The 25,215-nt window shown below is 43.0% G+C and overlaps 1 protein-coding gene across 1 annotated transcript in view; it reads left to right on the top strand.

Annotated features, from left to right (window-relative positions):
* ALMS1 (ALMS1 centrosome and basal body associated protein) overlaps window positions 1–25,215 on the top strand; it is a 146,616-nt gene that overhangs the window by 27,371 nt on the left and 94,030 nt on the right. The window contains exons 2-4 of the mRNA XM_075066677.1: window positions 1,643–1,777; window positions 11,639–11,834; window positions 19,803–19,923. Coding sequence (XP_074922778.1) covers window positions 1,643–1,777; window positions 11,639–11,834; window positions 19,803–19,923 — 452 coding nt within the window. The remainder of the gene's footprint in view (window positions 1–1,642; window positions 1,778–11,638; window positions 11,835–19,802; window positions 19,924–25,215) is intronic.

Here is a 25,215-nt window from a genome sequence, read left to right as displayed (position 1 = left end):
GGCAAACAGATAATCTCTCCTTCACTGCTTCCCCAGCATCTCAAAGGAAGAAAAAAAATCTGGCTTTTGGTTCCTAAAAAATCCCTCACCACTGCTCACCATGTCAAAGTTCCTTCCCCACTCTGAACTTTAGGGTACAGATGTGGGGACCTGCATGGATACTTCTAAGCTTAATTACTAGCTTAAATCTGGTACCACTGCCACCATCCAGAATTTCAGTGTCTGGATCACTCCCTGTCCCCCCAAAACCTTCTCCTCCCTGGGCAGCCTTGAGAGACTCCTTCACCAATTATTCCCTGGTGAGTCCAGATCCAATCCCCTTGGATCTAAAAACAAGGAAAAATCAATCAGGTATTAAGAAAAGGCTTTTAATTAAAGAAAAGAAAGGTAAAAGAAAACGCTCTGGGAGAGATTGGCATACCAGCTACTCTCACAGTCAACAGATTCAAAACACAGAGGATGTTCCCCTGGGCACAAATTTAGACACAGACACACACACAGACACACACACAGACACACACACACACACACACACACACACACACAGAGTTTGATTCTACCTCTGTTTGCATAAGACAGGTTACAAAGAAATAAACATAAACCTATTTATTCCTTTCTAAAACTTACTGCTCTGATAAGAGGCTGGTTCCTGGATCTTTTTTCACTCCGGCTGAAACTGAAACTCTCAACAGAGGAAAAACTTCCCTCCTTCCTTTTGAAACATCTTGTTCCCCCAATTGGTTCCTCTGGTCAGGTGTTAGCTAGGCTAGGTGAACTTTTTAACCCTTTACAGGTAAAAGAGGCATTAACCCTTAACCATCTGTTTATGACAAATACACTACAGGTTTCATTTTACACTTTTTCATGCTGGTGTGATTGGAACTGGCTGCCTCGCCTGTGAAGCTGTCTCCAAGATTTGCTAGGAGCTTAGACAACTGCACAGATTCCCTCTTTCTGCTCGATATACTATAGAGAAAAAATGTCACTCCAACCACAAAATAGCTTCATGTGGTGCCTCATCAGGGCAAAAGCCCTGTGACAGCCATTTTTGCAGGCGCAAGTCAAACTTATTTTTCCCCAAGAAATACCCTAAACATTTTTCAGGGTCCTAAGTTACATATATAAACTGATCTGCAGTCACTTGATGGATTTGCATAGCTCCTTTCTTTAATTTTTTTAAATTTGAGTTACACCATTGGTATAAATCCAAGGAATAACACTTAACATTCAATTCATCCAGCATATCTGTTATCCTGACTCTGGCATCAGTACCTGATGCTGCTGAGAAAGGGGAGTGCTTCCTGTGAATTGCACAATGCCGCATGAATGGGGAAAAAGAAACTCCTGACTCATGCTGCATGAATGGGGAAAAAGAATTTCCTGACTCATGCAAGTGATCATCTTATGCAGAGAACATGATATTTCATTACTATTTTAGCATGTAAAATTAGAAGTGTTATGCACAAATTAACTTCCCTCTTTTCACCTCCAGCTGCAGCACGTGATTCTTATCTCATTAATTTGGGCCAGCAGCTATCTGCTTTTACTGATATTGCATAGTATATTAAAACTTAAATGGCTCTGTACCTTGGAGGATCATGAAAATCAATTTTTACTTCTTTCTTTTAAAAAATGATTTTAGCCTATTGCTACAACACCGCCACGTCCTGGATGGAAGGAGGAGTTGTTAAGCCAAAGCAGCAGTGGGACACAGATTTCAACTGCCAGCGGGATCTCCTTGGGAGAAGCAATCCGACAGAGATCTGCCATTAATCAGGTATTTCAAATATACATTTAGTAGATCCTTGTTTATCCAAATAGAATCAGACAAGGAGTTCACTTACCTGAAATTCAGTGTATTGAAGTGAGAGATTTATAATGCAGTTGATACATGTTGGGAATACAGCCAAAGGCTGTGATTCTGTAAACATTTATGCATGTTCTTAATTTCACATAATGTTAGTGGTCCCATTGAAACATGGTCCTTTTCATTGTGTAAAATGTAGCACATGCATAAATATTTGCAGGATAGAGACCCAGTTTTGGCTATTGGGGTCTGATGAGAAAATGGTTGATTTTTAGTTGTCTTAAATTAGTTTGTACGTCAAGCACAACGTTTTTTAAGCGTTTGTTGAGTGCCTAATACAATCTTGATTGATGCCTCCATATGTTCCACAATACAAATAATGAGAATATTAGTTTCCTTACTTACAGCTTTTATTTCTCACAAAGGGGGGGCATCCACTGGTCTAAATATTACTTTAGGGTTAGACTTACTCGTTCTACCACAGTGGAATCAACTTTGTTTTTTTCCCCCTCTGCTTCTTTTCTTGTGTGAGTTCAGACTTTTGCTGGTGGATTGATGTAGCAATGCACTTTAATGCCATATGATGACTTCCAAAGAACTACATGCTCTAGTAGAAAACAGTTAAAACTATAGTGAATTATAAGAAAAATAGAAAGAAAGGAATAACACCAAAAAACCCTTAATTTTTATCAGGGACTTTTGATTCATAAGGCAAATCTGTAATTTTACTTTATTAAAATAAATTACTCAATAGATTAGCCTAATGCTTCTATCAGAGAAGTCTGGGAGTATTACATTAAAACACAGCAGTGTCTTAAATATCTCTGTCAAGTCCCTATTTTAAATTTAAAAATAAAACACTCATTTTGCGAAAGCAATAATTTTTTTCTAAAGTTCACCATTAGAGGTCTGATATAGATAACCATCAAAAAATATTTTTTCCTACTAAGCTGATCTGTGCATATATCAATCATGATCCTACATATGTCAAAAGTGGCTTTTGAGTTTCAGATAGGTCAGGTGATGACCGACTCGCACAAATGAGAGATCATGTGGAATTTTTTTTCTTACAGAGCTGTTTGTTTCATGCAGCATATTACAGTAAAAGCTGTTTTATCTGGCACTTCACCAACCAGAAAGCTCTATAAACTGGCATTTCTGATCTTCATTGAAATTCTGGTTTATAGTCCGGTTGGCACAGGGCCGGCAGGGGGTTGGGGCACGGGAGGGGATGTGGAATGCTGGCTCTGGGAGGGAGTTGGGTATAGGAGGGGGTTTGGGGCAGTGGGTTTGGGCATGGGAGGGGTGCAGGCTGCCGGATCTGGGGGGGCGCTCACCTCAGGCAACTCCATGCAAGGGGCAACCTGTCTCAGCTGCTCCTAAGTGGAGGCGCGGCAGGTGGCTTTGCGTGCTGTCTCCGCCCACAGGCGCTGCCCCTACAGCTCCCAAGGCTATGGTTCCCAGCCAGTGGGTGCTGTGTAGCTAGCGCTTGGGGTGGGACAGGGGCATCTTGCAGAGCTATCTGCCACGCTTCCACCTAGGAGCAGCTGGGACAGGTTGCTGCTTGCGGGGAGCCGCCCGAGGTTAGCGCCCCCCAAATCCAGCACCCTGCACCCCTACCTGCACTCAAACCTGCTGCCTGAGCCCCCTCCTAGCACCCAAACTCCATTCAGGAGCCTGTGTCAGAACCCCTAGCTCCACACCTCCTCCCGCACCCAAACTCCCTCCCTCTTAAATTAACCTGCATTTTTCACTTACTGGCACCCCTTCCCCACATTTCCCCAACATGCCAGATAAAACAGCTTTTACTGTAGTATATTTCCTTAGCAAAGCCATAGTGGGATTCAGGTGGGAGAGGTTTTTTGTTTACTCTCTGTGACATACCCTGTGTACAATCCAGAAGAATGAGTAGCTGTGTCTCCCCTGCCCTCTAAACTGGGGAACCCTTTACATGGCTTTGCTGCTGTAGCCTCCAGTCTGGATTACTCACAAACAGCCTCCAGCATGCAAGTCACTCCCAGCTATGTCAGAGTGTGTGCTGTAGCCAGCCAGCCAGCCAGCCACACCTTGGTTCTTATCAGCTTTGGTTATATTATGGGGTGACCTGAACACACCTCCAGTCCTAGATTTTCCCCCCAGCAACGTATGTGTTGTATTGCCCAGCCCTCTTCTGGACAATACAAATTCATATAAAGTCCATATTTCTTTAATAGAAATAGTATGCACACTTTGTTACCCCAAATTGAGTTTCCCAGACACTTCCATTCAAACACACTCGGTTAGATAAAACACTAAACCAACTTTATGAACTATAATGAGATTTTAAGTGAATACAAGTAATAAGGCATAAAAGTCAGAATTGGTTACAAGAAAAATAAAGATAAGTTAGGCACTAGATGCATTTTAACAAGTGGTAAAATTCAAAGCAAAGTTTTCTCACTACATCCTCTCACCAGTCTGACCAGATGTCTTCCCCAGTTCAATGACTACTTCCTTTGTTCCTTCTGGTGCAGTGAATCAATTGGCAGAGAGGGAGAAGGTGCCTTGGGGTGTTGGCCCCCCTTTTTATAGTGTCCAACCCCGCCCCTTCCCCCCCCAATCCCTGTCCCTTGGAAAACATTTCCAGCTGTGATTCAGGAGACAGAGTCAATGGGAAAGAATGTTTTCTCTTGCTTTTCCTCACCTGTTGAAGCTTTTTTTGTTTCCTTTCCTGCTTGATGACTCTTTTTACTGCTTAAATGCAAATTAAGCAGAGCGTACATTCCTGTGTTTGAGACAGAGCTGTTTGCCAACTTAAGTTTGGAACATGTGTTAAGATCATGATATAGTGGAATCTTATAACTTCACAGTGTTGCCACACGCATTTTATCAGGACAATATTGCCCAGCAAATGAGTTTCAGATGATATTTTACTAGGCATTCTTTGTACAAAGATTATTGCAGCACTGTGATGGGTGTGGACACAGGTACATTCAGTCACACTCCATCATTCCATTTTCTCCTCCTGGTGAAAAGAGATGGAATTATTTTTTCTTGCAATTACTTTGAGCCCAGAGTAATGGTTCTTGAATCAGCCTGGGGACCATGGAAAAGTACAACACTGAAAACAGCCAATTATCATGCAGCAATGTGGGCACCGAGACTTCAAAATGAAACTTGACATGCAAAGTAATGGCAAGTGATGCATGACTTATTGATTATGCCCCCAATACAATGATAATAAAACCAGTTAAAACATTTTACATGTGGTTTGGATGTAGTGTTCTTCACAGGGTTTCACTGCAGTTTTTCTAACTCATACCACTGATATGACTGACTGCCTGATAGCACAAGAAGGGATCTGTGATGATATGTCTTCATCGTTACATGTTTATTTTATTTTCAAATGGGAGGTCATTGAGCACCGTCTTCTATGTCCTTCCTTTATTACCTTCCTAAAGACGCTCTATTAGTAGATCCATCCTCACAGCCACAGGTTGCTTAATAGCTGCAGTACATGGTGATCCCTCCTATGGTAAGTTGGGACCCCAAATTTGGATTCTTTATGTGACAATGTCTTCTGCTGCAACTAGATTGTCAGACTAGTCTCAAATAATCAGACTTGCATGTTACCAGAAAAGTTTGCTTCAGTTCAATGTGTGTAACTGGGTTACTTTCAGTACTTGGGCCCAATAGAGTTTGTTCATGTGTGAATGAGAATACTTGTAATTAGATGATGACATAGTTGTTGTTTTCCTTGAGGGATTAGGGCCAAATATTTATTACTGTAAATACAGTACAGAATTACAGTTCTTTAAAAGAATTGTTAAGTCAGTCAGAAATGCATAGCATAAAGCCTGGCAGAATCTGGGTCAAGGGTCCTGCTTTGTATAGCAAAATCCCAACTTGAGAAAACAGCCTCTGGACATATCATTAGTGTTTTAAAAAGAAGAAATAACTCTGAGTAAATTGAGTCTGGAAATTATATTCCCTTTACTGACTATATGTTCAATTCAGGTTAAATAAAACTCTTTATATTCTGTTACAGTTCAATGAGACGTTATTTCTTCATTTATTTTTATGTTTCTGCAGTTTATAAATTATAAGTGCTCATATTAATGGTGCAGTGCTATTTGGTACATCACAAATGACTAATAAACTTAATTCTCTGCACTGAAAACTGCTTAGTGCTCTTTCCATAATTAAATTTTGTCTGTTTTAATTGCTTCCTCGATAATCCCGCTGCAAGTTCTTTAAGAAATAACTTGAACTGTAACATATTTAAAATAAAAGATGCTGCATTATGCTTAAAAGTGAACTGAAAGCCTTTGAAAATACAAAAAAGCTGTTTTAAAATTCAGTCATTAAGAAAACAAATTTATAGAATTAAAGATACATACTTCAAAGATAATTATTATCCTAAGGCATTTGACATCATCCAGGTGGTTCTTTTTGGTGGAGAGATTCAGTGTGGTTTGGAGGCATAATTTTTCAGTGGTGGAATTCCCTCATTTAGGATGTCCATCAGACTTCTCAGTTGCTGTGTTCTGACCTTCAAGATCTTGTTGTTTGGGTTAATGTAGAAAGGATTAGTAAATTCCATAGATGCAGATGCTAGGAATGTGGGGGCTGGTTTGCTAGTATATGCCATTGGGACTGGCCTGTAATCCATACTTAAATCACTTTTGATTTGATGGTGTACAGTGCCTGTGTGCCTTTTCACTTTTTGGACACTATAGTGTCTTCTGGTAGAGAACAAACAGGACCTTGTTGGAATGAATATCAGTGAACAAAAAAAAACTGTTAAGGAATAGTTAAGTTTGAAAGTGTGTATCATTGGAGTCTACCTAACAACCAGAAAAGTTTATATTGTTGTTTTCACTCCTAAAAAAATACAAAAAATCTGAAAGCCTGGAAAGTAAAAGATAATGGCTTCAGCTGCTTCGTTTGGACCATGTATTCCTTCTTGTGTCGCTCTCACCCTGTCAAGTTACACTGCCCATCTAGGGAATGTAATATTCTGGACTGCACCCCAGATCAATGAGGGGCTGTGTCTCCACCTGACCCATAACTGTGAATGCCTCACAATGACTGAGTGTCTGTGTATAGTTGCAGCTCTGACCTCAGCAGCTTATCAGCAACACACTAGTCATAATCTGACTTCCACCAGTCTGTTTGCTACCTGCAGGATGACTTCAACACACTCCCAGTCCCAAATTTTCCCAGAAATGTGTGCTGCATTGTCCAGCCTTCTCCTGGACAGTTCAGATATTAAGGTTTATTACTCCTGTACAGAGTAAATATTCAGCAATTTGTTTCATTAACTGGAGTTATCAAACAGTTCAAACACGGCACTGGCTTGATGAGATTAAAGATAAAACAAGTTTATTAACAAAAGAAGATAGGATTTTAAGTGAATTCAAGTATAATCAAGATAGAAATGGCTACAAGCAGGGACAGCTCTAGTTTTTTTTGCTGCCTCAAGCAAAAAAAAAAAAAAAAATTGTCTGCCTCTCCCTCCCCCCCCTTTTTAGTGGCTTTTACACATGTTTGCACAGCCTCTGATTTGTGTTGTTTTCCACTCTGCTCAGCAATGGCTCATCCCAAGGGCATCTCTTAGACTCAAAAGAAGGATGGGGCTTGTATTCGTCACTTGGTTTATTGGGGGCAACTTGTCTTGTTAAAGGAGAATTTCTTTTGCATTTGCTCGTCTTTCAGCACGTGCCCCTCCAACTTCACTTCCCACCAACGCTGGAAGCAAGATCAGAGAGTTTCACCCCTTAAAGTCTAAAAACCACCAGTGTGTCTTTCCTTGCTTCTCCCTCCTTTTGGTAAAAGTCTCCTGGGGTCTTTCCCTTTCATCTTAATTGGAAGGAATGTCCCCTGACCCCCCGGTTCCCGCTTTCCCATCACCACCCTCCTTCCAGTGACCTGCTCCTGTAGCAAATGCCTCACATGTCTAGGGTTGGGAAATATCCTACAGATCAAAAGGGAAGAGTGTGTGGGGGGCGGGAGGAAATTAGGACAACAGGGTCTGGGAGCGCTACTCAGTCTATCCCAGAGCCATGCAAAAACCTCACCCGGACAGTTCAGCTCCTGAATCTCTCTCTCCTCTTCCCCCGCACTAGCGGGGTTTGCATCCAAGCAGCTGTGAATTACACTTACTGCTGGGGATGGTTTTCTGTTTGTTGTTTTACCGCAGCTAGACAATAATCTGCACAAGTTACTGGATGCTCCTTTGCTAGCAGGGCTGCACTTAAAGGTGCTTGGGTTTGGGACCCCCACTTCCCCTCTGTGGCTCGGATTGCTCTGCACAAAGACCAGAGGAAAGCAGCGGCAGATCCTCAGCTGGTGTGAATTGACATTGACTTCAGCTCTGACCATTCCCACCATCTGAGGAGCTGCCCCCCAAAGGTGTTTCTCAGCTACACCTAGCACATGTGACACGGGTCCGGGACTATCTCCGCCCAGGACCGGCTCTACAGTTTTTGCCGCCCCAAGCAGCGCACTGAATTGCCGCTCTCGGGCTGTAGGGGCAGTCCGTGTGCCCTTAGGGCGGCAGGCGCGTTTCCGCGCCAGCAATTCGACTCGCTGCTGGGGGCAAAACATCAGGGATTACCGCCCCTTGAAAAGTACCGCCCCAAGCACCAGCTTGGAATGCTGGTGCCTGGAGCCGGCCCTGGCTACAAGCTAGATGCGTGTTTTCCCTTTCATTTGCAAGATTTGGTCCAAGGCTTTGTTAAGATGGCCCTTCTCACCCACAGTCTTCCAGCAAGATGGCGACTGACACTTTCCTCGGTTAGGATAGCTCCCAGAGGCTCAAAGGTGCTGGTGCCTTTGTCTTCATGGGTGAAAGAGAGAGAGAGAGAGCTCGGTGTATTATGCCCCTTTCTTTTGTAGTCTAGTGAATCTTTGAAGTGGATTCTTCGGAAGATGACCTCTCAGAGCAAAGTTCATTCAAACAGTGAGGAAGGCAACATGGAGTCTGGTGATTAAGGAGGCACCATGCTCTTTCTCGCCACTTATGTTTGCCAGAATGGAAATTTGATCTGCTCTGCTTCCCGTGCTGTCTTACTGGCCCTATTTGCTACTTATATGTAAATTGAGGTAAATACACAGTACTTTCTTTAGTACAGATCTGATTAACAACCTTTGGCTGTGTAGTGTAGTTTTAGCTGTGCAGGGCTGTGTGGTTTTGAACATGTGCTAATAACATACAGGGGGATTTAATAACTTTACATATAATGTTGCTATATACATTTAATTATATTATTGACCAGCGAGTTTAGTTTTGAAATGATACCTCACAAGGCATATTTTGTACAAAGATGATTACAGTAGTCTGTAGGATTTGAATACAGGGATGTTTTCAATCACATGGGAACTTAACTAACCTCTAACAAGAAGGAATCCAGGTAGTTTCCAAAGCCATATAATCTTCCATCACTTACTGCCGTCCTACCTCATTTACACTGCAAACTTAACATTGCTTTCCTATAAAATATATCCAAAACTATATGCAAAGGTCAATAACAAATGATTATAAATTGATCTCTTGAATAAGAACAAAGATTTATAATCTCCTAGTAATTTATTTTGACCTTTTGCATATATTTTTTTCAAATTTTATTTGGAGGCAGAATTCAGCTTGGGTGGGTGATATTGAATGATGAGAAACTTGTGGTAATGGGGGAAATGACTGGATACTTCAACTGTTCATTTGCAGATTTTGTAACTTTTAAAAAAAAGTATTTTTGTGTAGAAAATATATTTTGAGGGGAGAATTAGCTGGGCTCCTTTGAAACAAATTTTCAACCTTAAATTTTTTTTGGCAAAAGTTTTTGGTTTACAAAATTCCCTGAATTCTTAAAATAAAAAGTGCCAATGTTGTTTAAATTGGGTTGGCTTACAGGATTTGCTGGAGGGGACCTTTGCTTGGTCAGGTAATATGTGGCCCATCAAAGCAGGGTGCAGTCCTCTAAATGTTTACAAATCTGTAGGAGGTATGTTGGTGAAGGGAATTGTACCTTATGGAATATGGAGATGTTGGACATTGGAGAGGATTGGAGGCTTTTATCCAGATGGAAAACTTTAAGAAAACGTCTTGTTTCTCTCTCCCTTGTATCCTGAGGTTCCCTGTGCACACTCAATATTTTGCTCCTCCCACTTTTCTTAAACAGTGGACCTGGCAGTAAGAGGTTGAAGGCTAAGTTTACTGTAAGCTCTGTGGCCAAGCAGCAGGCTATCAAGGGCCATGCAGGCAGAGAGAGACGTGCCTCTTCCCTTGGCCCCAGCCCCGGAGCTGCTGCAACTGGGGAGAGGTGCCTCTTCCCCCGGCCCTGGGCTGCTGCAGCGAGAGATGGCTGAGGGGAGTCCTCTCTCCCCGCTGCAGCCCCAGGGCAGCCTGCACCCCAAACCCCTCATCTCTGGCCCCACCCCAGAGCCCCTCAGCCCCAGCTGGAGCCCTCCCCATCCCCATCCCAACGCTCTGCCCCAGCTCTGAGCCCCCTCTGACACCCCAAACCCCTCATCCCCAGCCCCACCCCAGAGCTTGCACTCCCAGCCAGAGCCCTCATCTCCCCCGCACCTCAACCCTCTGCCTCAGCCGTGAGCCCCCTCCCACACTCCAAACCTCTCGACCCCACGCCTGCCACACATCAACTCCTTATTGGTGCGCATAACAAAATTCATTCCGCACATGAATGCAAAAAATTAGAAGGAACATTAGTTGAAGGCCTGCCTTAACCCCTTTCCCTCCTTTGCAATTCATGTTGCCTTCTGTCTTAGCCCTATGGAGGGTCTGTCTTCTACCAAGTACAATGCTCATTGCATGCTTTAGTAATTATGAATATACATTGTTGGTGACTTTTTGTCAAAGACTTTTGGTGCCTTCTCTTACTCACACTTGAAGGGTAGGACATTCACCTTGTAATCCTTGATTGTACTGATGAGACTATTCTTTTGAAAATGAGACATCCCAAAAGGGATTTCCTTCTATTAAAGAATCATCCTGAAAGGGACTTGACCAGCGTTGACTAGTACAAGGGCCATATTTGTGTAATGCTGTTGAATCAAATTTAAAGTTTTTATATCCAAGTGAAGTCTGTTTTTAATCCACCAGTGATATTGCATGCTTCTGCTTACCACATTTGGATTTAAATGTCTTACTTTGGTTGGGGCCTTTATTTATACTTGAGTAGATAGGAATATATTCAAGACATTTAAATAGAAGAACAGTCTGTTTATACTATAAAATACATTTTAATGCAATAATAATGTAAGCAGAGTCAGAATGAGCTATACCCTGACATCTGATGGTGAGCTGTGGAAAAGGACCTCAGGGGCTGATCTCATTTGCCTGGGCACACTCACCCTGCCTAGAAAGATGGGCCTGCTTGCCCAAATGGTTACTTTGGCTGCTGTAGGATCCCCAGCTTCTCTCAATTCATTGGGCTTTGGAACCCATGTCCCTTGCCTAGCGAGTGCTACTTAGTTGAGGGCGAGTCCCTCTGTCATAAAATGCCAAGTACAGTTCTACTGTCCTTGATTCACATAACCAGGATAACAACACTTTATTATTCCTGCTCTGATAACAAAGAGACTGGGGATCCCCCAGCAGCCAAAGTGACCACTTGGGCAAGCAGTCCCATCATGCTAGGCATGGTGGGTGTGCCCAGGCAACTGAGATCAGCCCCTGAGGTCCTTTTCCACAGCTCACCTCCAGATGTTAGGGTAGAGCTCATTCTGACTCTACTTACAATAATACAAATAGCTTATTATTAAACTTTTGATTTTGGAAACAAAAGTAAGATTAATTAAAAGTTAAAGAGTTTTTCTTCCACATTGTTTTAGGGAATGGAGTCATGGTATCAACTTCCAGCAGAAATGGATGTCAGCCATCTAGCAGCAACATCAGGGATGAGGCTGGGCCTGACTGATGGTGGAAATGACTTGACAGAGTTCCCTACTCTGGAGGAAGGCTTGTTGACTCCGACAGAAGAGCTTGGAAGGCGGCATACAGGCAACATGGCACACACTCCGCTATTGGGTATATTGAATAATCATTTAACAAGATAAGCTTAGTTGCTTACTGAGCATTCATAGTCCTTAGCATGGATTTAATTTATTACAGCTCTGATCAATGGTTTTTCAAAACACGTCCTATGTAGTTTTGTTGTTAAGGTCCATCTTTGGAATGAAGAACCTGACCACTTGTATCTTTCTTTTAACCAGAGAACCTGTTTTCTTTAGTGTTTGAACAAAGTTCCAGTCTTGGTAACTATAATTAGAAAGGCAAGGATAGTATAGTTCAGTGAAGTCAGAGTTGGGGGTTCCTGACTAGATAGTATAATGGTTCCTGCAAGCCTTAAAAACATGTGAGTTGTAATCCTGCTTCTGCAAGTGGCTTGCACTGTGACATTGGGCAAGTCACTTAATCTCTTTGCTTCACTGTCTCCACTTGCAAAGGAGGAGTAATACTTAGCAAAGTTGAAGATGAAGTAGTCCAGTTTGTATAGTATTTTGATAATGGAAACCACTAAGTGATAAGTGTATATAATCGCCTATGTAAAAAATTTCTCTGAAGTTGTCTTGCAGTGTTGTAATATGTTTCGCTGGTGGGAAAAATAATCTCCATGTATAGTTTGTAAAGTGTTTATGAAACTTTTGCTGAAAGATGCTGTATAAACATAGGTCGTTATCATGCTTCAGTAAGGTCAATGACTTAATGTTGCACAAGATTTTTATTTTCAGTTACAAAAGGCATCTGAATAATACTTATTTCTGAAGAATTTTAGCTAGAAATACCTTATCATGGTAAGACTTACTCAAATCTTTTTATTTGAATGTAGTTTTCAATTATATCAGATTCCTCTTGGATACACGGTAAAAGCTTTGTATTCCGGCATGTCGGGGGAATGGGGAGTGCCAGTAAGACAAAAATTCCAGTTAACTAAGAGGGAGGGAGTTTGAATGTGGGAGGGGGCTCGGGGCAGGGGGTTGGGGCGCTGGAGGGGTTTTGGGGTGCTGGATCCAGGCAGCACTCACCTCTAGTAACCAAGGCGCATCCTATTGCTAGTAACTCAGTCAGTGCACGCATGCAATCAGAGAGGCCACTATGGTAGAAGAATACATTCAAATGAATTACTTAAATGAATTAAACCTGTTTAGGGGGCAGCGTCCCATCAGAAATCATGCAGTGATTATGAAGGATGTAAAGGAGTACATTCAATGAAAAAAATATGTCGTGCTAGTGGGTAGAGGGAAATTTATCATGATTGGATGATGTTAAAAGAATCCACGTTTGTGATATTCCAAGGATCTAAAAGTGCTTAGTTCAGTAAAATTAGCTCTCATGGTGCAAACTCAGCCTGCCCTTGCGTACACGGAGAGGTTGTCTTCACTGAGAAAATGCATCATGTTAGACTATGACCTTGAGGAGTGGTGGTAAATAATGCAATGATGAACACAACTTAGTACTCATTGTCAAAAAGTACAGTTTTGTTTAACATTGTATCTGTTGGTCTTGCTTAACTCTAGAGTACAGAGCTCAATTTTGATGTAATATTGAGGACTCTCGAGGTACTTTAGGACGCAGAGAATGAAAAACTGAGTGTGTCGAGAATGATACAGTACACATTAAGCGGTAGCTCAACACACAAGCTTGAATTTTCAAAATTGTTTTATTGGGGGGAAATATTGGTTCTAACAACATTGGCTTTCTCTTTTTTAAAAGTATTTTGAATACTCTGCCTTGTAACTCTGCCTTGCAGCTTCCTTTTAAATTCCATTATGAAATTTGTATTGAGATCACCGGATCTACATATAGAGCAAAGTGACAAAGCCAAGAAAGTTCTGTTTTGTTTTTGCCTTTCTCTTTAATCTTCCATGAACAGCAGTTTAATTCTGGCATTCAGATTTGTCAGTAGACTGTAAGATAAAGTAGCATGCCCATGTTTGCTTGCTCGGTAAATTCAACTGTGAGAAGGCTTTTGACCTTTAGAGTGATAGCAGGAAGAATTACTGTTTTGACACAAGATACTCAAAGAGTGTTGCGCTGACGTCACTTGCTGCTTTGAGCATCATGCACCTGCTTTTCTGCCCACAAAGCTTAGGGTGCATCTTGGTGTAATGATCCCTTAAGTCATCATAAGCAGCCAGAATATGATAGTGATGATCTTTCTGTTCCTGATGTAAATAAGTGATCAAAAATGTGATGTTTCAGGCAGCATAAAATTAGAAAACCTTAAAAAATTGCTGAGGGGAGAAGAAGGTGCATTTTCTAAAACTGATAGGACTGTATTTGTGTAAGGAATTAGTTCTGTAGCCTTAAACCCTTAGAACACTGGCTTAGTGCAACACTTGGGGAGTGTTTGGGTGGCCAGCTTCGTTGGTTTCCAGTTAGTTTCTAGGGGGCACTATATTGAGGAAGGAAGGGTTCAGGCTGCTGGAAGATGGGTCTAAGATCGGTCTAGAGTAAATTTAACTGGCTCCTCTTCCTCTTTGCTGAGAATTTCTCCTTCCTTTGCCACTTCTTCTCCAGCTTGCCTCCCTGACCCACTCAGTTGTTTGCTGCTGGTCACTGACCACTGCCACCACTGCCCTAAGACTGGACACCTAAAGGGGAAATGGGACGCATTGGTCAATCAGCCCAGGAAAGAACTGACATGGAGTGAAGAGTCACTCCATGCTGGGAGCAGGCCAGTAGCTCAGAGGTGGCAGATTGTGTGTGTGTGGGGGGGAGAGGCAGAAGGCAGAGAGAGAGGGGGAAGTTGAGGATTTAGAGGTAGGGAGAACAAGACAGAGTTTACTCCTCTGTTTAAAACAACTGTTTAGATAGAGTAGTTCATTTTCTTCACTGCTGATCTCTTGCTCATCTCATAATAATAAATGGAGATGCCTCAAGGTAAGGCCAATTTAAAGAAAATGAAAGGTTAATCCTGTTTGTAGAGTTAATAATTAGTCACAATAACTGTAAAGCCAGGGAAACAGACATGTACAGTGTGATGTTTTGGGACATTTCTGGTGTTCCCCACACACTGATCCTCTGCTGTCATTACATGCCCTTTGCCGTTTTCCACTGCCATTTATTCCACATCACCTCTCCCTTCTCACATGCTTGTCTTGCCTTCTTTCAAGCTGCTTTCTGCACCTGGCATTCTGTGCTATCAGGGAGCCCCAAGCACATACCCACTGTACTTCTAAATGCTATCTCAAAAGCTCCTACATTCACACGCAGCAAACCATGGTAGAAAGGTATTTCCTAACATTATACTGGAAAATTAGGGTGAGAGAGAGAATGGGGGGGGGCAGGGGACAGAACTTTGCTCTGAGGCATGGACTGAGGTGTTCAGTGTCTTGTACCATGGTAGAGACAGCTGCAGAGATAGAACGAATTCTTTGAAATTGCTTTGTGATCACATTATTATTCTGACTGATGGGAGGAATGACCCATATTCCGGGCTGCCTTTGGTCTATGATTTTGTGGCTGTGGAATTATGTCAGTGCGTGTAATAATCTCCTCACTGCATAATGGAGCCACGCTCGCTTCCACTTCCTCCGTCCCCAAAATTAAAATCCCTACATCAATTCTAAAATGTATTGTGATGGATTGTAACCCCCAGGATGCAGTCTGGGAGCTGGGGGAACCATTGTGGGCTCTAACCCTCCAGCTGGGCTGGCCCTTTTCTCACACTGCTGGAGATTAAGCCAGCCTCACCACTCCTTTTATCATAAGAACGGCCATACTGGGTCAGACCAAAGGTCCATCTAGCCAAGTATCCTGTCTTCCGACAGGCCAATGCCAGGTGCCCCAGAGGGAATGAACAGAACAGGTGCTCATCAAATACCCTATACCGAAAACCCACCGACCGCTGTGCCCACCTTCAGGCCTCCAGCTTCCATCCTGGACGCACCACATGATCCATTGTCTACAGCCAAGCGCTGAGGTATAACCGCATGTGCTCCAACTCCTCAGACAGAGACCAACACCTACAAGATCTTCACCAAGCATTCTCAAAATTACTGTACCCACACAGGGAAATAAGAAAACAAATCAACAGAGCCAAACATGTACCCAGAAGCCTCCTGCTGCAAGACAAGCCCAAGAAAGAAAACCAACAGAACTCCACTGGCCATCACCTACAGTCCTCAGCTAAAACCTCTCCAATGCATCATTAGTGATCTACAACCCATCCAGGACAACGACCCTCGCTTTCACAGGCCTTGGGAGGCAGGCCAGTCCTCGCCCACAGGCAACCCGCCAACCTTAAGCATATTCTCACCAACAACCATGCACCGCACCATAGTAACTCTAACTCAGGAACCAATCCGTGCAACAAACCTCGATGCCAACTCTGCCCACATATTTACACTAGTGACACCATCACAGGACCTAACCAGATCAGCCACACCATCACCAGTTTATTCACCTGCACGTCCACCAATGTAATATACGCCATCATGTGCCAGCAGTGCCCCTCTGCTATGTGCATTGGCCAAACTGGACAATCCCTGCGTAAGAGGATTAATGGACACAAGTCAGATATTAGGAATGGCAATATACAAAAACCCTGTAGGAAAACACTTCAGCCTCCCTGGGCACACAATAGCAGATTTAAAGGTAGCCATCCTGCAGCAAAAAAACTTCAGGACCAGACTCCAGAGAGAAACTACTGAATTTCAGTTCATTTGCAAATTTGATACCATCAGCTCAGGATTAAACAAAGACTGTGAATGGCTAGCCAACTACAAAAGCAGTTTCTCCTCCCTTGGTTTTCACACCTTGGCTGCTAAAAGAGGGCCTCATCCTCCCTGATTGAACTGACTTAGTTATCTCCAGACTGATTCTGGCCTGCACGTTTATACCTGCCTCTGGAAATTTTCACCACGTGTGTCTGATGAAGTGAGTATTCACCCACGAAAGCTTATGCTCCAATACATCTGTTAGTCTATAAGGTGCCACAGGACACTCTGTTGCTTTTTACAAACCCAGGCTAACATGGCTACCCCTCTGATAGGAAATCATGAAGTGATCCATCCTCTGTCGCCCATTCCCAGCTTCTGGCAAAAAACCAACACTACAGCAGGTGGCGCCACACACCCAACTGAGCTACCTGAGTGCTTTACGTAAGCCACTCAAAGACAGCCAATTTCCCATCTCCTCAGGTTTGCTCTCCCTGCTGTAGTATAAACCCAGAATTATACTGTCTTACACTGCACAGGAATCTGGACAATGTAAGATCATTAATATAGTTCACCTTCCCCTCTCTGAGAAACATATGCACAGCAAGCTTGTGTTAACCAAGCTGAGATTTCCCCCAGACATTTCACTCAAAATACACTGGTTAAGATAAAGCATAAAACAAGTTTAACAACTACAGAAAGATAGATTTTAAGTGATATTACATGATAGCAAACAGATCAAAGCAGATTATCTAGCAAATAAACAAAACTGCAAACTAAGCCTAAAATACTAGATAGGATTTGAATCAGTAATCTCTCACCCTGACTGATGATGCAAGCATCAGCCTGACTGATGATACAATCAGGTTCGTAATGTTTTTATTTTTTGTTTTTTTTTCCAGGTGGATTTTTATAATTTAATACTTTGGAAATGCCAGAGGTCTGCTCACCTATCGTAATATTAGATGGTCGATATTACCTGTATCAAAGTGGGTGTGTGCTTGTAAAAGGCCCCTGCTGATATACTGTATAAATAAGAAACTTTTGTGAAATTTCTGTTTTGCTTCTTGTGATATAAAACATCCGTATCTACTTTTGTTGATAATTAATGAAAAATAATTTATAAGTGCAATGTGTTTTTTCATACTGGGTAAACTCACCATTGGCATATCATGTAAAGCAAGGAACTGTGCCAGAGAAATCAACACTTACTGCTACAGAATATAACAGTGCTTGGCACAGTAATAGATGTTAACGCTAGCACATTCTGTGGGCTCTGATTATTTTATGCTAATAGACAGAGGTTCAGAGATCCCATTTCTTGTACAAAGGGATCAAGATGCAAATAAGTCTAAAACTCAACATCATAAAAGTTAGAGATGGAAAAGATCTATTAGGTCACTTGGCTTTAAATACAAGTAGAGAGACAACTAGCCCAGATAGCACTCTATGGCCAGATGTGTTCTGATTGAGAGGGGAAGGGAAACCAGCAGTCTAGTAAGTCCATCTAAAAATATGTGATTTGGTACTACTTTTTATAAACTCACTATTATGTTAGTCCAAGGAGTTGTCTACACAGCAGGTGGGAGGTGTGATTGACAGCCCGGGTAGACAGACTTGTGGTAGCTCAGCTAGAGCTAGTGCACAAAAAATAACAGTGTGGACATTGCAGCGCTGGCGGTGATTCATGCTAGCTGCCCAAGCTCCGACCTAGGAAGCTAGTCTGAACTCCTGTCAGTGGCATAACCTCCATGTTGCTGTTTTTAGGACATTGGTTTGAGTTGAGCTAGCACAAGTCTGTCTACCTATGTTGGGAATGACACTTCCCAGCTGCGGTGGAAACATAGCCTCAGTGGGCCTCTTCCCATTAAATCAATATTGAGGAAACTGGGCTGCTGTAGCTGCTGCCTCTATTTAACGTTTATAATTTATTTTCAGTAGCTGCTTTGATGTACTAGGTACTTTCCAAACACTTGGGATGGTCTTTATAGAGCTCATAATCTAAGGACAGACAGGGATTAGGGAAAGGGGAATAAATGGTAATTTACATACAACTCAGCTCAGTTCACTAAGTGGTATGGCATAAGTGGATATTTTAAAATGATTCAAATGTGGATTGTACAGAGTCTTTGTAGATAAGCTCAGGGAATTCATACATACACATGGGGCTTCCTGGACATAATTATATGAGAAGCTGTCAAATGGGTGTACAAGGCTGGGGAGTGTTGGAGCAGAGATGATGGGGGAAACACGAAGCTTGACAATGGAGGACAAGTAGGAGGAGTCAAAATATATAGCACTTTGAACTTGGTGACACAAAGCTTAAATTTGTTGCAAGAGTGGACTGGTACCAGTAGAAGGAGTCAGACGGGAGTGACCATATAGTCAAATCAACAGTCAAGGAATATGATTTTTTGAATGAGGTGTACAGTCTGGGTCCAGTCATGATCATTGACAATCCTATGGCACTTTTACAATTGTAAGGGCATTAGCTTTACTGTCTGAGCCAAATTCCAGTATGAGTAATTATACTCTTCTGTAATTAATTCCCCCTGCAGTTGTAGTAGCTATGGTTTACTTTCCTTTTCAAAAATGTATTGTGATGGTGTGCTCTGTCAAGCCAGAGTTTCTCCAGAAGTGGGAGCATATTAGTTTTGGGTGAGTGATCTGATCCTTTGGTGTGCAATATGTACAGCGTTTTGAAATCTTTCAAAGTGAAGACTGTATCAATATAAGTTTAAATATTGTTTGTCAAACTTGGTATTTTCTTGTAATTTAGGTCCTAAAACAGAGACTTAGGTGCTATTTTTCTGCAGGTTAGTGGGATCTTGACTGTCCTGTGTTGCTCAGTAAAGCAAAGCATCAGTCTTCCGTAGGGACTGATCTGGTAAAGTGCTGAGCCCTTTCATTGGGAATTGAGGGGGCGTGGCATTTAGCTGAATTGGACCTTTGACCAGGATATTGAAACTGCATTGACAATTGGGCATGCTGGGTGGGTAGGTAGATTGATTTATGAGTACTTTTCTAGCTCTGCTTTCTAAGATTCTAAACATCTGATTTCTGAAATTCTATCATCTGTATTGCTGGATGTCTGTGTAAAGAATCATAATGTGATCTTCCATACCAACTTCTTTGAAATGTGTATTAGTTCTTTTTGATTCACCTACTTCAGTCACTAGAATTGCTGGATTATGTAATTTTTTACCATAATTGGCATTTTTTAGCCTTGCAAACTATGCCAGATGTCAGGGCAGTTGGATTAGTAAGTGGTTGCTTAGCAAACCATGACTATTGCATTATTACCACATCATCATGATATTTTTACTCTTAACAGAAATTCAGGATAGTCGCTTCTCTCCCTGTCTCCCACTACTGATGACATATTCAGCGCAAGGTCAGAAGTTTTTGGACGATACCCTATTTCAGCAAACTGAGCTCGGTTTTGCTCCTCTAAGGTGGGTTGAAGTTACTGTGTGTTGTTTGAATTCTCTGCATTATATGTTCTCTGTGTGCCTGTGATTCAAAGAATTTCCAGATACAGTAGAATCTACTTATTAGCAGCCCCTCTGTTGCTAGCAAAAAGATGCCATTATCTGGGGATTGCCAATAAGTGGAAGGCAGGTTTGCGAGGTTGCAGCTGGGGAAGGAAGTGCTGGGCTGTGCCATCTCTGCCTACTAGCCAGTGGCAGGGTAAGAGGCTGCTGCCCAGATGTTTCTACAGGAAGTGGGGGTGCTAAGGACCCCACAGAGCAGGGGTGCCATTTCAGATTTTTGGGGGTGGGGGGTGGGAGAGGCAACTTTAACCATGATTCCAGGGGCTATTTAGGCACCTGAAAACTCTCATTTTTTTGCAGATAACTTAGACATGATCTCACAGGAGAGCTGTATCTAATTCCTATATAAAGAAAATTAAATTAATATTAGACTCTAATACTAACATGTTCTGACATCTTGTGTGAACTCACTTAAGGGACATTGGTTAGGTTTAAAATTTTAATGTATATTCTTATTTTGTTACTAACTCTTGAATACAACAATTGTAGAAAAATCTAGCTTACTTTCTATCACTTTTTTGCAGTTCATCAAGTTTGGAATAGATCATTTAATTTTTGGAAACATTCTACTAGGGCAAGGCCCCATGAGTTTAAATTGCACCTACCAGAGGTGTTACCCTACTACAAATAATAGACTAGAAACAGAAGTGAAACTGACACTTTCAACTCACTTTTACACTATTGCAAATCCCAAATGTTCAAAAATCATGAATCAGGCTCACCAAAAATCATGAGATTGGCTTTAAAATCATCATATTATGTAAAAATAATAGATTTGGTGTTATTTTTATTTGCCTGCTGCTTTTTGAGCCTTTCGGGTGCTCTGGGGTCACATTTTTGAAGCTTTCTCCACAGTCATGAGGGCTGGAAACTTCATTTTTCTTACAAATGATGGCTGAAATCATCACACATCCACTTGACTTTATGGTAAATAGTAATGATCATGAAACATGTAACAAAATCATGAGAGGTGGCATCACTGCTTTCACTTCTGTTTAAAGGTTAGTTACTTTCCGGAAGGCTCTTAAACACAACACTACAGTGATTTAGTTGCAGTTCTCACAGGAGAATGTTTAAAACCAAACCCCAAGAAAATTCCATGTTTTAAAGTTGAGAAAAAAATTGAGACTTCTGAGATATGTCAAGGCCGCTGCAGGCAGGAAAATAAAATAAATAGGCACAGATCTTCTGGGCGGTTCTTCCTCTGAAATGAAGTTAGATGACCACATCTTCTAGTTCTTAAGTAAAATTTCAATTGCCATCAGCACCACCACTCACAGATATTAACATCACAGTGAACATGTGATAACATGGTCAATAATTATACACTTCAAACTTAAATGTTTGAGCCATCTTATCCAGAGTTACACATCCTATACACACTGACCCAGAGACTACATTTTCTGGCATATTCTGAACAGTGCTGAGCACACAGATGGTGCCCAGTGAATAATACAAATCATGACAACAATCATCAACTTTATGGACTGTGAATGCAATTTCTGTTCTTTGTTCTGGAATTGGCCTGGATATAGCTGAAACCTTAAGAATTTGAGGCATAAACACATCTGATCCTCATACAACACTTGTTCCTTCCTTTCTTTTCTCAAACCTAGAACAAAAAATGACAAAACAAAATAGTTTTCAGTTAAAATCTAAAATTGCACAGCATGCATTGCTCTACAGCCCAGCATGGGGCAGAACCTGCCCCCCCTTGCCAGTTAAGTTCTCTCCTCTCATCTGACTCTCAAGCCTGGTCTACACTACGCGTTTAAACCGATTTTAGCAGCGTTAAACTGATTTAACTCTGTACCCGTCCACACAACGAGGCCCTTTATATCGATATAAAGGGCTCTTTAAATTGGTTTCTGTATTCCTCGCCAAAGAGAGGAGTAGTGCTAAAATCGGTATTACCATATTGGATTAGGGTTAGTGTGGCCGCAAATCGACAGTATTGGCCTCTGGGCAGTATCTCACAGTGCTCCACTGTGACCGCTCTGGACAGCAATCTGAGCTCGGATGCAGTGGCCAGGTAGACAGAAAAAGCCCAGCGAACTTTTGAATTTCATTCTCTGTTTGGCCAGCGTGAGCTTCTGATCAGCACGGGTGTTGGCGATGCCAATCCCAACAAATCAAAAAAGAGGCTCCAGCGTGGACTGTACGGGGCATCCTGGATCTGACAGCTGTATGGGAGACAGATCTGTTCTATCGAGCTCCATTACAGAAGATGAAATGCCAAAGCATTTTTGAAACAGACTCTCCAGGCTATGATACAGATCCACAGCACAGTGCACGTGACAGCGTAACGGAAAGCCAAAGATCAATGGAGGCTTGTCGGAGGAGGGAGGGGGTACCGAGGACTCCAGCTATCCCACAGTCCTTTGCAGTCTCACAAAAGATCATTACATCTTGGTGACTCCCAATGCCTGTAGGTTCAAGGCACATTGTCCGGGTGGTTCAGGGTCTATCTCGTCAATTTACCCCCCCACACCCCGTGAATAGAAAGGGGAAAAAATCGTTGTCTTGACTTTTTTATGTTATCACCTTATGTATACTGCATGCTGCTGGTAGACACGTGCTTGCAGCAGTAAAACGGTAGCATCCTCTCTCCACCCCTCCCGGTGGAGATGGTACAGTGCAAAGACTGATTAGCGTCCTGGTCATGAGCCGTGATGCTCCTGGCTGGGACCTCAGCGAGGCTGGCCGGGCGCCTGGTGGTTAAAAATAGAATATTCCGGTCATTTCCCAGTAAATTGTACAGAACGGCTGGTAACCGTCCTTCATCATGCAACTTAGGGGCTGAAGCTCATCAGCCCCCCTCCTTTCATGGTGTAAAGAAAAGATTCTGGTACTGCCTGGACTGATCATAGCAGCAGGATCTGAGCTCCTCTCCCCCACACGCTAGATGTCCTTGATCTGAGGACTCATCAGTACAGCTGAGCTGCTCCCCCTCATTTTATCTCATAACAAGCAGGTTTCTTAGTCCTGCCATTCTTTATTTACTTTCATCACACAATTGGGGGTGACACTTGCCATGTAGCCCAGGAGGTTGGGGGAGGAGGAAGCAATGGGTGGGTTGTGCAGGGGCACCCACGTAACAATGGATGCAGTCATCATTTCTTGCAGGATCTGACCGGCAGTGGCTGTGCTCTCTGTTCTCTGTACATAGTTCTCTAGTTATACTTGCCCATATTTCTTAGCAAGGATCTGACTCTGTTTTAGTAACCATAAAGGAGGGATTGACTTGGGGAGTCATTCCCCATTTTTGGTCTTTGCCCCGAGCCGACCTCAGCCAGGGGACCACATGACAGAGCAGATGGTAAGGAACGACAGATAAACCATCATCTCATGCAATTTATAAGTGACAGCCAGACGCGTACAGAACGACGATAAACATCTTTGCTGTCATTGCAAGGCAATGATGCTGCTGGTAGCGCTGCAGTACCGCATCTGTTAGGCAACATCCAATAGAGTATAGGTGATAGTGTAAAAAAAAAAAAAAAAAGGCTGAACGGGCTCCATGGTTGCCATGCTATGGCGCCTCCCAGGGAAAAAGGGCGCTAAATGATTGTCTGCCATTGCTTTCCTGGAGGAAGGAATGACTGATGACGTTTACCCAGATCCACCCGCGACAATGATTTTTGCCCCATCAGGCACTGGGATCTCAACCCAGAATTCCAATAGGCGGGAACTGTGGGATAGCTATAGAATAGCTACCCACAGTGCAACGCTCCAGAAATCGATGCTAGCTTCGGACCATGGACGCACACCCGCTGAATTAATGTGCTTAGTGTGGCCGCATGCACTCGACTTTATACAATCTGTTTTACAAAACCGGTTTATGTAAAATCGGAATAATACCATAGTGTAGACGTACCCTCATTCTCTGTCTTTTCTTCATCCTTCCTGTCTGCTGTGCTGCTTTTCATGTGGTCAACCATGCCATCCTTCCCAGTTGCCTGAGACCAGTTGCTGGAGTCTCAGAGAACTATCCTTCTTGGTTTCGCTCCCATCTATCAGAGTTCTCTTTTTTTGCAGCAAGCAGCAGAGAGATAGGCTGGTCCAGTGGATAGGGAGTTAGCCTTGAGATACCTGGGTTCTAATCCCCCCATGGACTTCCTATATGACCTCAGGCCAGTGCCCTATGGACAGAGTTTCAAAGATTTTTAGGAACCCAAAGATGCAGCTAGGCATCTATGAGGTTTACAAAGCACTTAACCTGCTAGGCGCTTTTGAAAATCCCACTAGGTGCCTAAATACCTATGAAAATCTGTCCTTTTGTCTCTGTGCCTCAGTGCCCTGTCTGTACAATGGTAATAACAGCACTACTCTACCTCACTGAGGGGTTGTGATATGAGGCTCTCAGATACTATAATGATGGGGCCACATAAGTACCACAGGTAGAGTGGGAACTTCTCTATACCACTTCTGGCCCCTTCTTTTCACCTGTGCCCCTCACATATCCCTCTTTTCTTAATGTAAACTTGGCTCAGAGGGCTTGGCTGTATTTCTTCTGAGTCCCCTGCAGACCCGGGGGGGGCAACACCCCACAGCCCCTGCAGTGGGATTCCTAACGACTTCCAGATCTTTAATTACCAGCCCTTTCTCATCTTAATCACCCTGCCTCTGTTTGGCTTCCTGTCCCAGGCGCACAAGCTGGGAGAAGCACCTCTCCGCAGAGCTCACATTCCACACTAACGCTGTGCAGTTAAGAGCTCTGCCTGGGAGCACACCCTGTACGAAACTCAGAAGGGGGCAGGAGCACCCCCGTATTCCCCCCCTAAATAGTGCCCCTGCCACAGAGCTACCTGGTTCCTCACCCTGCACTCTCCAGGGATTGGGAGTCAGCATGACCCGGTGCTTCCTTTCCTGTGTACAGTCTTTCATAAGGGTGCAACCTGGAGAGGGCAGAGAGAGATCCTGTGCAACTCTGGCACATGGGCTGCAGCCCCACTTCCACCATTGTCCTGCCCACAGCATCCCCTTGCAGTCCACATCTCCTTACCTCCTGTGCAGTCCTGTGCACAGACTGGTTTGCAGGGCTGCAGCACCAGAAGGAAGCTCCGGGAGGTGCTGAGCACTGGCTGCAGGCAAGTTTGTGGGACTGCAGGCCAGGGAGACACATCCCAGTGTTTCTTTCACTGGGTGCAGCCTTGCAAATCTGCCTATAGTTGGGGCCTTTCTTCCACAAAG

Source organism: Chelonoidis abingdonii, chromosome 5 (assembly GCF_003597395.2).
Source record: "Chelonoidis abingdonii isolate Lonesome George chromosome 5, CheloAbing_2.0, whole genome shotgun sequence".
Lineage (NCBI taxonomy): Eukaryota > Metazoa > Chordata > Testudines > Testudinidae > Chelonoidis > Chelonoidis abingdonii.
This window is presented reverse-complemented; position numbering and strand designations above follow the sequence as displayed.